The sequence below is a fragment of the Rhinolophus sinicus genome, linkage group LG03 (assembly GCF_036562045.2).
Source record: "Rhinolophus sinicus isolate RSC01 linkage group LG03, ASM3656204v1, whole genome shotgun sequence".
NCBI lineage: Eukaryota > Metazoa > Chordata > Mammalia > Chiroptera > Rhinolophidae > Rhinolophus > Rhinolophus sinicus.
Genome location: NC_133753.1, coordinates 20900080 through 20915024, shown reverse-complemented (window position 1 = coordinate 20915024; position 14945 = coordinate 20900080). Strand labels below are relative to the sequence as shown.

Here is a 14945-nt window from a genome sequence, read left to right as displayed (position 1 = left end):
TGGACCAGTTTGGTTGGAACTGTTTCCTTTCCAAAAAAAACATTTTTTTTTTTTTAAGGAAAGTTTCTCCCTTTAGCTAAATTTGTTTTGTTTTGTTTTCTTATTTTGCAACTTTGAAGTTACAGACTAGAGACGACAGGATTTATATTGAGGACTTTTCTACTCTCCGTATCTTCCTACCCTCTCACTCTTCCTCCTTTCGTTTACCATCCCCATCCCTTAATCCCTGTTTTCTTTCCCTTTTGTGGGGCCAAGGCTGCCACAGGTGATCTGGGGAGGAAAGGACTCTGCTTCCTATATTCTTCTGTGCCTTTCTTTCACCTCACTCCCCATTGTGGCCAAAGGGAGCTCCGCCATTGTGTTCTCCGTACAAACTCTGCATGGCATGTTCCTGTCTCGTGGATTTCCCCATTGGCATCAGAATTTGTTCCCTCATTTTCCTCCCTGTTACTAACAACCTACCAATTATCAACCCAGTTCCACTTTCTTCTCTCTCTTTTTTGTCTCCACTCTTTTTTGTTCTCCTCTCATGCCTCATGTATTTTGGGGTTGGGTTTGGACTTTTTCTTTTCTTTTTTTTCCTTTTTTTTTTTTTTTTTTTTTTTAAGTGAAGGAGGTGGCACGTAGGGGAATGACTACCTTTTCGTTTTGAGTTTTTGTTTTTTCCACTTTCATCTTGTTTTTCAGTTTGTGCAGTGCATGTAAGAGTGAAGTGAATTTTGATTCTTTCCTTTAATTCTCCTCACCCTTCCCCACTTCCCTACCTTTTTTCTTCTGCCTTCTCTCTTGGCTCCAGATAATTTTTGCATGGGTGTGTCAGCGTGTGGTGTGTGCATGCTTTGACCCCCATCTCTTCTCTCTGTCCTCTGCTCCTTTCATGGATGTTGGGTGTATGGGTGCTCTTTCTTCCCTGTGGGCATTATTTTATTATTATTATTATTATTATTATTATTATTATTATTATTAATTTTGGTTCTTATGCCTCATCATTCCTTTTTTTTGTTTGTTCTTTTTTAGAGTTGCTTTTTTGATTTGGGTCATTTCTTCTCTTGGTGGTGGTGATGGCAGTGAAGGGAGGGTAGGGGTTGGTGTCCTGGGGAAGTCCATGGCATGTATCATCCATGACATATCAAAATCAAGACTCTCCTTCTTCCCTCCCTGAATGCATGTTTGTCAGTGTGGTGTGAGTCCAAAAAGAAGCAAATCAAAAAAGAAAAGAAAAAAGGAAAAAGAAAATCCATACATAACCAAAGACCAACCCCGAACAAACCCATCATCAAATGTCTCCTTTGCTGTTTTTCACTACCACCATCACATTAACAATCAGTAAAAAAAAATAAGTGATCATTTTACCAGTGAACTGAGACAAGTGATGTCATCTGAGGATAGTTCCATTTTCTAGCCTGACTAAGTAAAGAGAGCAATGGGTAGAGCTAGTTGCTCAGCTTGGCAGTTTGAACAAACTTTCCCAGAAGCCTGCAGGGGAATGAAAACTGGAGGCTTGGGCCACAGAGAAGGCAGACCAGAAAATGGAACTTGGCTGCACATACCAAAAGCAAACCAAATTAGAAAGAATACCTCACCAAAATCTTAATGAAAGTGAAGCCACAGGTGGGGGAAGCCACCGGATTGCAATAGGACAGTAAGGTCATTGTTGGGATTTTTTTTTTTTTTGTCCCTATGTCTCTCCACCAGGTGACAATCTCTGTGGATGGCATCCTTACGACGACGGGCTACACTCAAGAGGACTACACCATGCTGGGCTCAGATGACTTCTTCTACGTGGGAGGGAGCCCAAGTACCGCTGACCTGCCAGGCTCACCTGTCAGCAACAACTTCATGGGCTGCCTTAAAGAGGTAAAGTTCACATACTCCATTTCATGTACTGACTGTCTAAGAACAAATGAATTTTCCAGTTCAATGACTGGCTCTGTCATCTAATCTAGTCTATGAGGCCATAGGTGGTAGCAGAAAAGACTTTGGACTTGGAGAGAGATTCCTAGGTTTTGGTCAGTGCTTAATCTGGTTGTATGACCTCGCGTTTCCCACTAAAGTGATCTGTTCTATTTTCTCATCCATCTAATGGGGAACCTTATTTCACAAGTAGTTGTGGTTTATGAATTAAGTAAAATAACACAGATTAAAGGACTTTGACATCATAAGGAACTAGACGTGTGTAAAGTTTGATTTCGTACTTTTGATTTGGCACATAGGAAAGCTCTAGCTAAAAGTAGCTCAATTTGTGGTTGTGTGTCTTATCTAAAACATAACATATATATTATTTTACCTTGGCCAAGCTTGGTGTTCCCGAGAGTCTCATTATTTGAGATGAAGGAAAATTCTCAGAATGAAACATTAAGGCCTGGAAGACTGGCTTTTCCTTTCCCCCGCTGAAAGCTAGTAGCTGTGAGAAAGCAGGGGCTTTGCCATTACTCATTTATTACTATTGTTGCTGATGTGCTGAGACTTGTGTCTGAGAGCCAAGGAGCTTCAGTCAAGTGTAAGTTCAATCTCTAAGGTCAATTGCTGAGGCAAGAAGAATCAGACTTGATTTGGTAGAATTCTTGCAGAATCCTGTGTCATCAAAGCCGTATACTGCACTTTTTTTGTTTAATCTAAGTTAAGGTTGATTTCGTAAAATAGGTATAAAATTTCCCTGGGGAAATTTTTTGAGCTACTCACAGTGTTCTTTCTTGTAGATAAAGACCCTTGTGACATGTCATAAGCCTCCTTTCAAGACACATGTTTTCTTCCTATGGTTATTTGAAATTTATTGAACATCAGTCACATATGAGATGATATTGCACGTGCGTTCATTCACACCTCTCCACTGTGAGCCATGTCCAGACAGGAGTTGCGTCTGTTATGCGTGGTATATGATAAGTACCTAATAAGTATTTATTGAATGCATAAATTTATCAAATAACCATTGGGTACATTTTTGTGTGTGTGCTATAACGAAACTTAGTGTCTCTTTACCAGCCGCCGTCTCTGTACTCAAAGAAGACTATAATCCAGGAAGGGAAATGAGATTGCTAACGTGAACAGTTATAGTTCAAAATACCATGTGTTTAGTGCCAAAGACTAAATATTCTAATTGAGTAGAGGAAACTTATACTTTTTAGTGGGGAGTCAGTTTTGGAGAAAAATTGATGTTTGCGCTGGGCATCGCTGCAATAAACCATGTGTGAGTTGAGAGGAAGGGGTGGGAAGGAGAGACATGACAAAGGAGGGAGAAACCCAGTTACAGCTTGTTAATGGTTCTTGGTCTGAAGGAGACCCCAAAGAATGTTTTCCTCTCTCTGCTGGACATTACCTAGTTTTCTGTTGGTTACAGGGACAGCACTGGTTGTTCCTAATGGAATTGCAGTCACGTAGAACACTTCTTCCTGGGGGTTTACTCCCATTTGGATAGAATAAAGGTATAAGCTACCCAGTGTCTAATGAACCCTGAAAGGCTCTTACATACTGTTAAATCACACTGTCTTGGAATTGCACTCTCATCAGCAATAGATAGGGACATTCTGGTACCACATGTGTGGCTCAGGAAGGAATGAGACATTGATTGCAGTGGGGAACTCATCCATTTTTGTAGTGAAAGACCCCTGAGCATGGAGTTTCTCCTGGACGGGATCTAGGAGTGGCCTCTAGGACCAGCTTTTTCTGATTATGTGGAACCATCTCTCAATTATGTGTTTTGAGACAAAGGAGCAATTTTCCAAATCTGTCAGTCAGGAAAGATGCTCCTGAATATTTTGAAACAAGCCTCATAAAAACAAGAAAATTCCTCTAATGACTTTATGCCTGAAGAACCGAAAGTAAATAAACCCCCCTCCTTCCCACCCATCTCTCTCATTACCCAGGTAGAGAGCGGATAGCTTTAAAAGTCATTCAATTGCTTAAAACTTAAAGGCAGTTCTGAAAAACAGGGTCAATAACAGTAATTAGTAATAAACATATACACATGTCTTAGTTAGCAACAAAACTCTGTATTTAAATCCGGATAAAGTTAGAAAAATGAAAGTCTAAAACATTGGGGGAGATGGTAGGCACAATGAGAACTTTATTAACTTTTGTCCCCATCTCTCCTTTACATACATGTATAGTATTATATACAGTCTTTCTAAGGGACTTGGGAGGTTTTCTCATTTGTCTGAATGTTTGAAACGGATACCTTTGAGTGTAATGTAGTTCTGGAACATTCTTTCTTCCCATTGAATCATTACAATTCACTTCTGTGGGCAGGTCTGGGGAATTCTTCTCTTGTTCTTGGTATTTCTCTGACAATTTAGTAAATAGCAAAATCTTCCAGCTACGTTGAGATTTTGCTCCTTGAAAATTCCCACTTACCTGTGTTAACTATTTACCTTTAGAACAGTCTCCAGTTATATTAAAATTTCTTCTTTCCTTACCCTATCTCTGTTTTCAGTTTTCTGTCTTCTCTTGCCATTTGTGGCTCTAAGTTACCTTAAGCCGAGCTGGGTGCGTTTATATGTTATTTTCTTCAAAATGGGGACATTTTAAAGGGCCTGTGGGGTTTCCATTCCAGATCATCGATACTAAGCTCTGTCTCTACAATTGAGCCCTTATGAGTGTGATTTCACTTGTGTGCACACTTCCTCACTTGATGCCACTGTAAAAGCCACAACAAAGGGTGTCCAGGTTGTCATCAGACTATATTGTGGCTCTCCACGCACCCTAGTTGTCAATACTAGATTTGTATCTGATTAAATATCAAAAAGCCAGCATCTTATCCCTCTTCATGTTTTAACATGTCTGCTTTGTTTTTGTTTTTGTTGTGTTCCCAGCTCCTAGAATAGTTCACGGTACCTAGTGGGCTCTCAATAAATATTTGCTGAATGAAATCACATGTTTGTAAATTAATATATAGCTCTTAGGTAAATGTTCTTAGACAGTGTTGACCACGTGACTTTCTGGGATCACTAAAGAACATCTTGACCAGGCAATAGTTGAATCTTTCAGAACTGTCCCCCCATCCCCAGCTCTGGGATATGAGAGAAGTATTATATAAAAAGGCTCAGCAAGGCTAAGAGAAATGGGTAGGAACTTCGTCTAGGAAAAACAGCATTGAAAAGACTTTGAGGGAGGAATGATAGTATAATGAACAGAATACTGGGTTTAAGATCAGAAAATCTGGTTGGAAATACCAGCTTTAACACTGACTCCATCGACTAGAATAAGCCGTTGATCTTATGTGAGTCTCAGTTTCCTAAACCATAATAGAGATAATAAAACTTCTGTTGTGTTCTTCTTAGGAACAAATGAAAATGTACACAAAAGTGAAACCATACAGAAACATACAATGATGTTTTTCTATGCTTACTATTAAGGATTACGTGATACATCTTATAAAACAGTTTATAAATATAATTATAAGCATAAGTGAATATGTATTTACATGTGTGAATATCTCCATATTTTACATATTAGGGAATCACTGCCTATGGGGGGAAAAACAACTTTTTTTGTGAGGTTTACTCTATTAAAATTCTCTCATCTTTGCTGAAATAGGGATAACCCATCCCACTCACCCTCAGTCATTACCTAGTCTGTGGCCTTCCAACATTTCTTTATTTGACAACTGTCAATCTCTTTCAATTAAAATGTGAGCTCCATGAGGACAAAAGCCTCATCTGTTCACAGGTGTTTCCTCAGCACCTAGAAGAGTTCCCGGAATAAAATAATATACTCAACAAGTATGCCTGGAATAAATGAATAAATGAAGGTGCTAACTTTGTGGCGCTCTAAAATCTGGAATTTAGGTTAACATGCATACTGAAAAGCCACAGTATGCCGAGGACTGTCATGAGATACAAAGATGAATCAGGTACAGTCCCTACCTTAGAGGACCTCTTACTTAGTGAAGAAGACAGACACACAAATATAATTCCAACAAAAGGCAGTTAGTGTACAAAAAGAGGCACTTACGGGTGCAATGGGGCTGCTGAGGAGGACGACTTAACATATCCCGGGTTTCAGGAAAACTGTGGAGGAAACAGTTCCCAGCGTGAGGCTTGCAGATGAATAGAAGTGAACAGGGAAGAGTGGAGGGAGTGGGGCCTCAGGATGATGGGACGGCATGCACAAAGGCGTGGAGATGGGACACATCACGGTGTCTGGGTGAGAAGTCTACAGTTTGATAATTTCAGGGCACAAAATATAGGATTAGGAGTTCTAAACATGTAGCTATAAAGTTCGGAGGGGCCCGGTCAAAGAGAGCTTTATTTCATGCTATACCCTTGGACTTCCGTTTTCTAGGTAATGGGGAGCCACAGAAAGATCTTAAGGAGTAGAATGACATTCAGGTTGGCCTCTTGTCCATCAGGCTTTAATTCCTTGAGGACTTGAGGACTGATGTTAGTCCATCTACTACTTTCCCCTGATGTATATTTTTGTCCTAGAGGTTGACGAGTGGGTTGGGAATGGTGGTCCACTGATGTTAGCATTGGGCCAGGAAAGTACTTCTCTGAATCTTAAAATTCCTACAAAAAAGCACTTCCTTCTGACTCCCATTTCAGTTTCCTATGACCCTCCCTATCAAGACATACCTTTCTTCCTTCCTCTGTCCTTGACCTGACTGAGCTATTATTGTTGGATGAAGCACAGTATGGTAGAGAAAAGACAAGTCAGGACCGAGTTGCATGGACAGTATTTCTAGCAGACTCACAAGGACCAGGGAGCTTACTCAAGCCCATCACAATATCCTCCTATGTGTTGGGGTCTTCTGTGTTGTTTAACTGGGTTCTTTCTATACCATCCTCCATTCTCCTCAATCTGTTACTTCTCCCTTGAGATGTCGGTTCTCCATTTGGCACTTCATTTTTCTATGGAGAAGTTCAAGTGCTTCTGAGACCTCTGGGACAGACTGGTCTAGCTCACCTGTCTTTTCTCATGGCATCTCTAATATGGAAGAAGGAAAAGTGGAGAAGTGGCAGAGAAGAACACATATTTAAAGGAAAAAGGATTGGGTAGAAGAACGTCATTACGCACATTATATTCCACATCCCTTTGTGATTATTAGCCATTTAAAACCGAATGGGATTTTGCAGCCAGAGATAGTCTCTGAACAGATGATTAATGGTTTAATCTGTAATAACTTTACATTTTATAGAACCCTGATAGGAGTCCACATCTGGTGAGCCAAGCTATTTAAGGCTGTGTTAATTCTGTTAATTGCTATACGTTTGTTTGAATTGCTGGCACCTGCGGGCTTTGGGATAATGTGTTTGTTGTTGCTTTTTAAATTTTTTAATATACTCATTTTATTTTACACTGTCTCATGGCTTTTTGTTGTTCTCTCTTATACTTTCACTTAATTTCTCTTCTGTTTTTTGTGTGTGTGTCCTCTTCTTCTGTCTCCAATCATTATACTTTCTTTTTTGTTTTTTCCCCAACCTCATTGCTCCCCAAACTTTTGTTTGGGTACCTTCCTGATTTCTCAGGTGGTGAAAACTATCTCTGTCCATAATCAGGTAAATTGACCTATGGCATTGGGCCTATACATTCCCTTTTTCCTAGCATCAAGAATACTGTGGGATCCTATGGCTGACAAAGATCAAGTGAGAGTTTTAGGGTCAGCATGGAAGATGAGGAGAGGGTTGGCTTTAGAAGCACAAGTTCAGGGTTTGAATCTCACCCAGATTTATTCATTACCAGTTCTAAGACTTACGGAAAATCAGTTGACTGCTCTTAGCCTCAGTTTTTTCATTAGACAATAATATCTACTTCAAGCATGTTATGATGGGAGCACATGGGATTTTAAAGAAAGGAGGTGCTTTGTAAACTGTAAAGCACTATGCAAATGTTATTGATATTATTTATGTTATTACATAAAACCAAATTGATCAGATCTTTCTTAAATCTTCCCACTTCTTTTCAAATTATTTTAGAAATCTGTTCAAAATTTCTTTCCCGTTGTTGCACGTTTGCCTCCCCCTGTCTTATTGCTGTATTTTATCTCATTTGTTAGCAACCATCATTTTTGCTTCAGTTTCATGTTTTTTGAGCAAACTAATTTGAGCATCTTCCCATTTCTGCCAGCACTTCATTGAATGGTCAAACACCTTTCTCTGCAGCAGTAAGACGAATGTAGTCACTAAGTAGTTCTGAAAACATATAAAAGTCAGCAAAATCTTGTTCTTGATGTAACTGGTCTATCTTCTCCTCAACCTCTGCCAGCCAAGATAAAACTCTAGATAAAGCAGTGTGATCCTCAGAATTACCTATCATGGCAGCACTTTTAGCAAAGGCAGCTGTGTTGGCTGAAAGCTCTTTTCTATGACAGACCAAGGTTTCAGCACTGGCATGAAGTTTCCTAAGTTGCTGATTCGCATTTTCAAATTGCTGCTGCTCTTCTTTAAGTCATGCGCCCGGTTCATTCATCTTGATGGCCATTTTGTGGACAGCGGCGGCAGCCTTGTTCACTATCCTCAGAGTTCCTGCTCCACTCAGAGCCTGCGTCCCGTGTTTCCTCGAAAAGAAGGCTGGGTCTTACTTATACCGTATTGCCCCCAAAATAAGACCGGGTCTTATATTGATTTTTGCTCCAAAAGATGCATTAGGGCATATTTTCAAGGGATGTCTTATATTTTCATGTACAACAATCTACATTTATTCAAATGCAGTCATGTCATTTTCTTCTGGAACATTGTCATAACGTACTAAATGCATCCGTCTGGCTGATGATCTTAACTGGGGCTTATTTTCAGGGTAGGTGTTATTTTCGGGGAAACATGATATTAGCTGTTCTCGGCAGCTCTGAACTTTCCAAGAACTGCCTTAAGTCAGGGTCCTGCAGTAAATCTGGACGCTTTACTGTTCTTGGAAGATACCTTTCAAGAGCTGCTCTGTGTTTTTCTACAAATTCAGTGGATGATGAATCTTCTTTGCCCACTTTGACCTTGGTCTTGCCTACTATGCTCTTCTGCAGCTGGTGGCACAGTGTAACTGACATATAAATGCTTGCTAACTTGCTATGCAAACCGAGAAAGTCATTAGATCTTTTAACTGAAAATTCACTCTTACTGAACATGGAAAGAGAAGTCTTTGTTGTTACTCTATATGCCATGTAGGCATTCACACCATCACCAATTTTCTCTGAATCTGGTACACCAGTTTCTTTATCAAAGACATCTCCATTTGCTTCTTCTTCAATCTCCTCTGTAGACCTATCAAAGATCACAGAAGCAGACATATTCTTCGATGTAATTTTGGGAGCAGTGAGTGTAATAAGGGTCAGAGTTGTGACTACAGGAGAAGATTCTGAGGAGAGGATAGTGTCCCCTTCTGGACTGTCCAGAGAAACTCCTGTGACTTCTGAAAAAAATTTTTTTCTGTCATAATCTAACCCAACTTCTTCAGGTTTTGGACTATTGGAGTTTGCATTAACATCTTCGGTAAGAAGACTAGATGGTTCTGGAGATGATGAACTTGCCTCTAGTGAGGAGACAATGCTGGTGAACAGGTCCTCTCCATCTTCCTCCTCCTCCTGCTCCTCAAAGTTGTTGGGCTTCCCGTCCCTCAGTGGAGGAGACTCCCTCTTGGCTGTCGTCTTCACGTGCCCATATGGCTGTGCGAGCTGGGAGTGTTTTCATTCAGTTGTGAATGAGAAGCTTTTTAAAGGTTAGCTGGCTAATTGATAAGTTACAACATGTTTAGAGCTGAGCTATGAAAAAGATAAAGAGACTGAAGCGTCTGACATAAAAATTATTGACTGGCAGATCTAGGTACATTTAACATGAGGAAGAAAAATGCCTGAGCCCAGGGGTTGAGCGTTGTGTTCATACATGAAAGGACTATCCTGTAGAAGTAGGATTAAACTGATTCATCTGTCTTCAAGAAGAACTAAGGCAAATGAGTGGAAATTGGGTACTTAATACAAGGAACACATTTCAATGAGAGCTGTCCAAAGCTTCCTTCAATGTAATGCATTCCCTATCACTCAAGCATCAAGAAGAGGTTACCATATTTCCCTGAAAATAAGACCGGATTTTACAATAATTTTTGCTCCAAAAGATGGATTAGGGTTTATTTTCAGGGGATGTCTTATTTTTTCATGTACAACAATCTACATTTATTGATTTATTTATGTAAAAAAATCTACATTTATTCAAATACAGTCATGTCATCTTCTTCTGGAACATCATCGTAACTCTCCAAACCCCGAATTCCAGCTTGAATTTCTTGTTACTCCATTTCCTGTAGCACCATTGGCCCCAATCTCTCATGTCCAGCAATACAGTTCTCCTTAAATGAGCACTTCTTGTCCATGTAGCCTGTAACACAGCTATCAGTAATTTTATCCCATGAATTCTTCACCCAAGTCACGACCTCTTGTAGGCTAGGCTTCACAAAGTTTCTATGTTGATTTCTCTGCATTCTATTTTCAATGTAGTCATTGATTTCCATGTGCAAATCGTCCTTGAGTGGCTTGTTTATTGCAATATCAAGAGTCTGGAGATAGGCAGTCATTCCTGTGAGAATCATTATTTGATCTATTCTTCTCTCTGCAAGGAAGTTCTTCACATCTTTAGCACCGTGAGTGCTGGCTGAATCCCAGACTAGCAGACCTCTTTGGCCACCTCGCAAAACAAGTGGCTGCATTAAATTGACCCACTTCCTTATAACTGCTTGTGTGCACCAGGCTTTTTCAGTTTCAAGAACATAAATGCCTGAAACACGTTCAACCTTATCTTTCTTGCCTTTAGTGATGATTAGAGGTGGGGCTTTCTTTCCATCCAGACGAATTGCCAAAATACAGGTAATACGTTCACTTTCGTAACCAGTGGAGGGAATGCAGATTGACAAGGCACCCCTCTGATCAATTGTCATTTGAGATCCCTCGCCCATAAACACTGCAGTTTCATCCATAGCAATCATGTTGGAGAGTTGGTATTTAGAAAAGCCGATGCCATCAACAAAGGACTTGAATGCAAGTGCACGTTTAATAACTTCAGTATCTTCCACCTTGAACAGTGTTGTCGATCTTAGAGACAGTTCATATGGCTGAAGGAAGCCATCCAGCCAGTGTTGTGATGCTTTGAATTCTTCTGGGGATATTTCTAACTGTGGTGCCATTGCAAGGGCAAATGCTTGAATATCAGCCCTGCACACAACCAAAGACTTTGCTCTCCTCTCAGCAATCCATTCACAGATGATGTCTTCCAGCTCAGGAAATAATGGTTGCCGACCTGATCCACACTTGAACTTCTTAGCATTTCCCTCATCCACCTGTTGACTGAGGTTATCGTACTCTGCTCGCCATTTTCGGACCATTTGGAGATCAAACTTCTCTTTGCAGAAAGTCGTACGATTCTTGCCCCGGGAGTCCTCAAAGATTCCTTTCTTGTACTTGACAGAATAGCTGTTTCTTTTTGCACTCATCTTGTCTGGGGGTCAAAATATTATTCCCTTTAAATATACCATTAAATCAAGTGTTAATTGAAGACTTACAAGACAGAGTGGCAACAGAAATGATGACAGTTAAGAATGATGGTCCACACAAAAGTGACGAAAAATTGCAGACACCAAAATTCAGAAAACACGAGTGCATTAAGTACGTCTGTCACAACACACGATGTATTGAATTATGAAGATTCATATTAGACACACTCACATCCGTTCATTATCAAGTGCACACGTTATTCATGCATTTTGTCTGTACTCTGATTGGTCATTTGGCAATAAGTCCCAAGTTCATCTGTTTACATAGGCGTTTACCTCTCATCCAAAGGTGCCTGCTTGGGTATTTACAAATACTTAATTATAATTTATATTATTTATTTTAAGTATTAGTGTCAATAATATTATTTATATTTAATTATATTAATATTATTACTTTGTAATTCAATATGTCTGTCGTGTTAGTACGTTGCAATGGATGTACTAAATGTGTCTGTCTGATGATCGTAACTGGGACTTATTTTTGGGGTAGGGCTTATAAGGTATTATAAGCATCCTGAAAAACCATGCTAGGGCTTATTTTCTGGTTAGGTCTTATTTTGGAGGAAATACGGTTGCAACCACTTCACTGAGGTTGTAGAGTAGATTATAGCATCAACTGAGTAGACGGTTTTGATTTTCCAGTTTCCTTCCAAAATGAGATCCTATGGCTCTACAGAGAACTAGCCTCCTGAAAAGGAAGAATGAGGCTGATTGATTAGACCAGGTTCATTGTGTTGAAGACTTACTTTCCTGATTAATCTCCAAACCAGTTGACTATATATGTCCCAGTGAGACTTATAAGGTTGCTCTTGTGGTAGGATTTGAGGTTCCCAGCCACTGCTATCACCTATTAGTCACATAATTATTTCTCTTTCCTCCGACCTTCATTGGCATCGTCTCTAAAACCATTAAAGCCACAGCAATTATAATCATCATAGCAACAATAAAGACAAATAATTATAGGGCACTTAACAATGTGAGTGTTTACAAAGTGTGTATCTACATGATGCTAAGTGCTTCGTACTATAACCTAATTTAATCTTCACACCAAACTTACTGATTTAAAGAGTGAGTGTCTTGCCCAGGGTCACACAGTTAGCAAGGGTTGGAGCTGAGATGTAAAGACTGCTGCCATCTTAACTCCTGCTGCTATCTCTGCCAACTCAATCAAAAGACTTGGTGAAGAAGAAAAGGACATAAGCTCCTCAGGAAAAAGTTGGTGATACTGTGGTTAAACCCACTCTAGGAAATGGAATGGTCTCTCACTGCCATTAGATGCTTCACTCCATTGGAGAGGTCATTTAATCAGGCAGAAATGTCCTGCTGGGAGACTGGATACAATGACCTATTTCTTTCACGTTGCCATTGATTGTTCTGAGAGGAAAGCAGTTTTTGCTTGATTTCCCACTTTGACTGGGCAAATTGGTATTGCTCACCCTGTTACTGGAGCAATGATTTTCTTTATGGAACCTGAGTGGGAGGCAGCTCCTCTTGGTATAAATGCCAAGTGGTGGGGCACCTTGGTCTTGAGATGTGCAGTACACCTTTACGTTCGTTCCAGCCCAATATTTTCTGTGAAGTTGGAGCTATTTGCCTCCAGTAACTCAGAAAACCAGAATGAGGAGCAACTACTTTTTAGGCTTATTATGAATTTTCAGTCTGGTTTTGGGAATCTCTTATTTAGCTCTGCATGTTTCTTTTTCTCTTCAGGATAAATTCAGTGGAACTCATTACTTTCTAAAAATGTCACTTATTTACAGCAAATGTAATCTACCACAACATTCCCACTGAGACAAAATCTCTTGTGTCTCCGAATGCCTCAAAGCAGACAAAAAAAGAGGCGCTCTTATACACATATACCTACAGGAATAAAGTAATCATTGAGCTAATTAATTAGCTAATGTTTTTTTTTTTTTTTTTTCATTGCAAATGCAGAAATGACAATTCCATTCGTGTGACGATGCTATTGTAACCTGGTGCTCTGTCCCCATGTGGACAGTGTGTCACAACTAGTTTCTGTGTAGATTTCAAGAGAGATATAAGGACAAATTTTTCACTTCACAAATCAGTGAAGATGTAGCACAGGGCGGCTATATTGCACACCAATGATCAACCAATACAATTCTCCTCCTTCCGTCTCCCTCAGCCCCTCCCTCACCAGCCAATATTGGCAGATTGTCTGTCCCAGGCTTCATGGACAAAATAGAACTAGTCAGCTTATGCTTGTTAGACTTGTCTCCCTCCATTTTTAGATTTACCTCCAACAATACTAATTGCTACCTTTTTTTCTCCTATCTTATAGGATGTGCTTTCCTCCTCCTCTCTGATTGTAACTGCTATTCTTTTTTGACTCTTTTGAGATTTATCCTCTTTAAAGAGTTTTTCTCTTTTTCGGATCTTCTTTTCACCTCTTTTCTATTTCCTCAGATAGACACATGCTCAGAATCCTTTCGTTGGTCCTGTCTCCTTCTAAATTTACACCTTAGCTTTACTTTCAATGAAAAACTGCTTGGGGGACTTATATATACTTCCCATCTTTTCACCTCATGGCTACTCCTCACCCTCTGAAGGGGCATATCTGCCCTCAGCACTCCAGTAGAATTGTTTTCCTGTTTTACCTTGCTTACATTAGGAGTACTTTATTATATGCTCTCATGGCCCTCAGCTCTTAACTCCACTGCATTATAATAGCTGTTATAGTCTTTACTTCACCGTATTTTAATGACCTGTGTTCATCTGTTTCCCCCACAGACTGAGCTTCTTCTACAAGGTAGGGAACTAGTATTTCTATAGATTGAATACTCCCTTTAGAGTTAAACATACGTTCTGGCGCATTAACATGTGGAAAATATTCTTCCATAAATGAATAAATATTTGTGAACATCAGTAATAGAATTATTGATCTAAATTTCTCCCCAGCACATCACTCATTCCCTTATTTATGAGTGCAGTAAATATTCATGCAGTGCCTACTCTGATATAAGGTCTGTGTTAAGTATTGGAGTAAGTGGTAAATGAGATGATGTATAAAGTCCCTGAGCCTATGGAATTCCCGTTATGGTTGAAGGACACTAATAGTAAATGCATAAACAACTAATTAAAATACCTTATAATAAGGATAAGCAGTATGAAGGAAATAAGAGAGAATGGTGGGATAGAGTGTGACAAAGAGGTTGGGTCTCCATTAACAGAAGGACTCTCTGAGGTGGTGATAATTAAGCTGGGGCCAAGGACAAAAGGATCATCACACAAAGATCTGGGAGAGGCCGTTTCAATCAGAGGAAGCTGCAAGGACAAAAAGGACCCCAGACAAAGAAAAGCTTGGCATGTTCAAGAAATGGCCAGGAGATCATTGTGGCTGTGGGTTAGTGAGAGAGGAACAAAGTGTCTGTAATTTGACATCCTGCTTTCCTTAAAAGGTCCAAGTGAGAAGCAATATAGTGTATCAAGCTTTCCTTTACCTCAGGGACTTCATTTGCCTG

General features: G+C 39.8%; 1 protein-coding gene and 1 pseudogene across 38 annotated transcripts in view; one reads left to right on the top strand and one right to left on the bottom strand.

Annotated features, from left to right (window-relative positions):
* Window positions 1-14945, top strand: part of NRXN3 (neurexin 3) — a 1514302-nt gene that overhangs the window by 441409 nt on the left and 1057948 nt on the right. For all 38 annotated transcript variants that reach the window (XR_012494580.1, XR_012494579.1, XR_012494578.1 and 35 more), the window contains one exon: window positions 1696-1857. Coding sequence is in view for 35 of the 38 variants with exons in the window: in XM_074327136.1 (XP_074183237.1) it covers window positions 1696-1857 (162 nt within the window). In the remaining 3 variants the exon portion in view is untranslated. The remainder of the gene's footprint in view (window positions 1-1695; window positions 1858-14945) is intronic.
* LOC141570448 (sorting nexin-2-like) overlaps window positions 2976-14945 on the bottom strand; it is a 49732-nt pseudogene continuing 37762 nt past the window's right edge.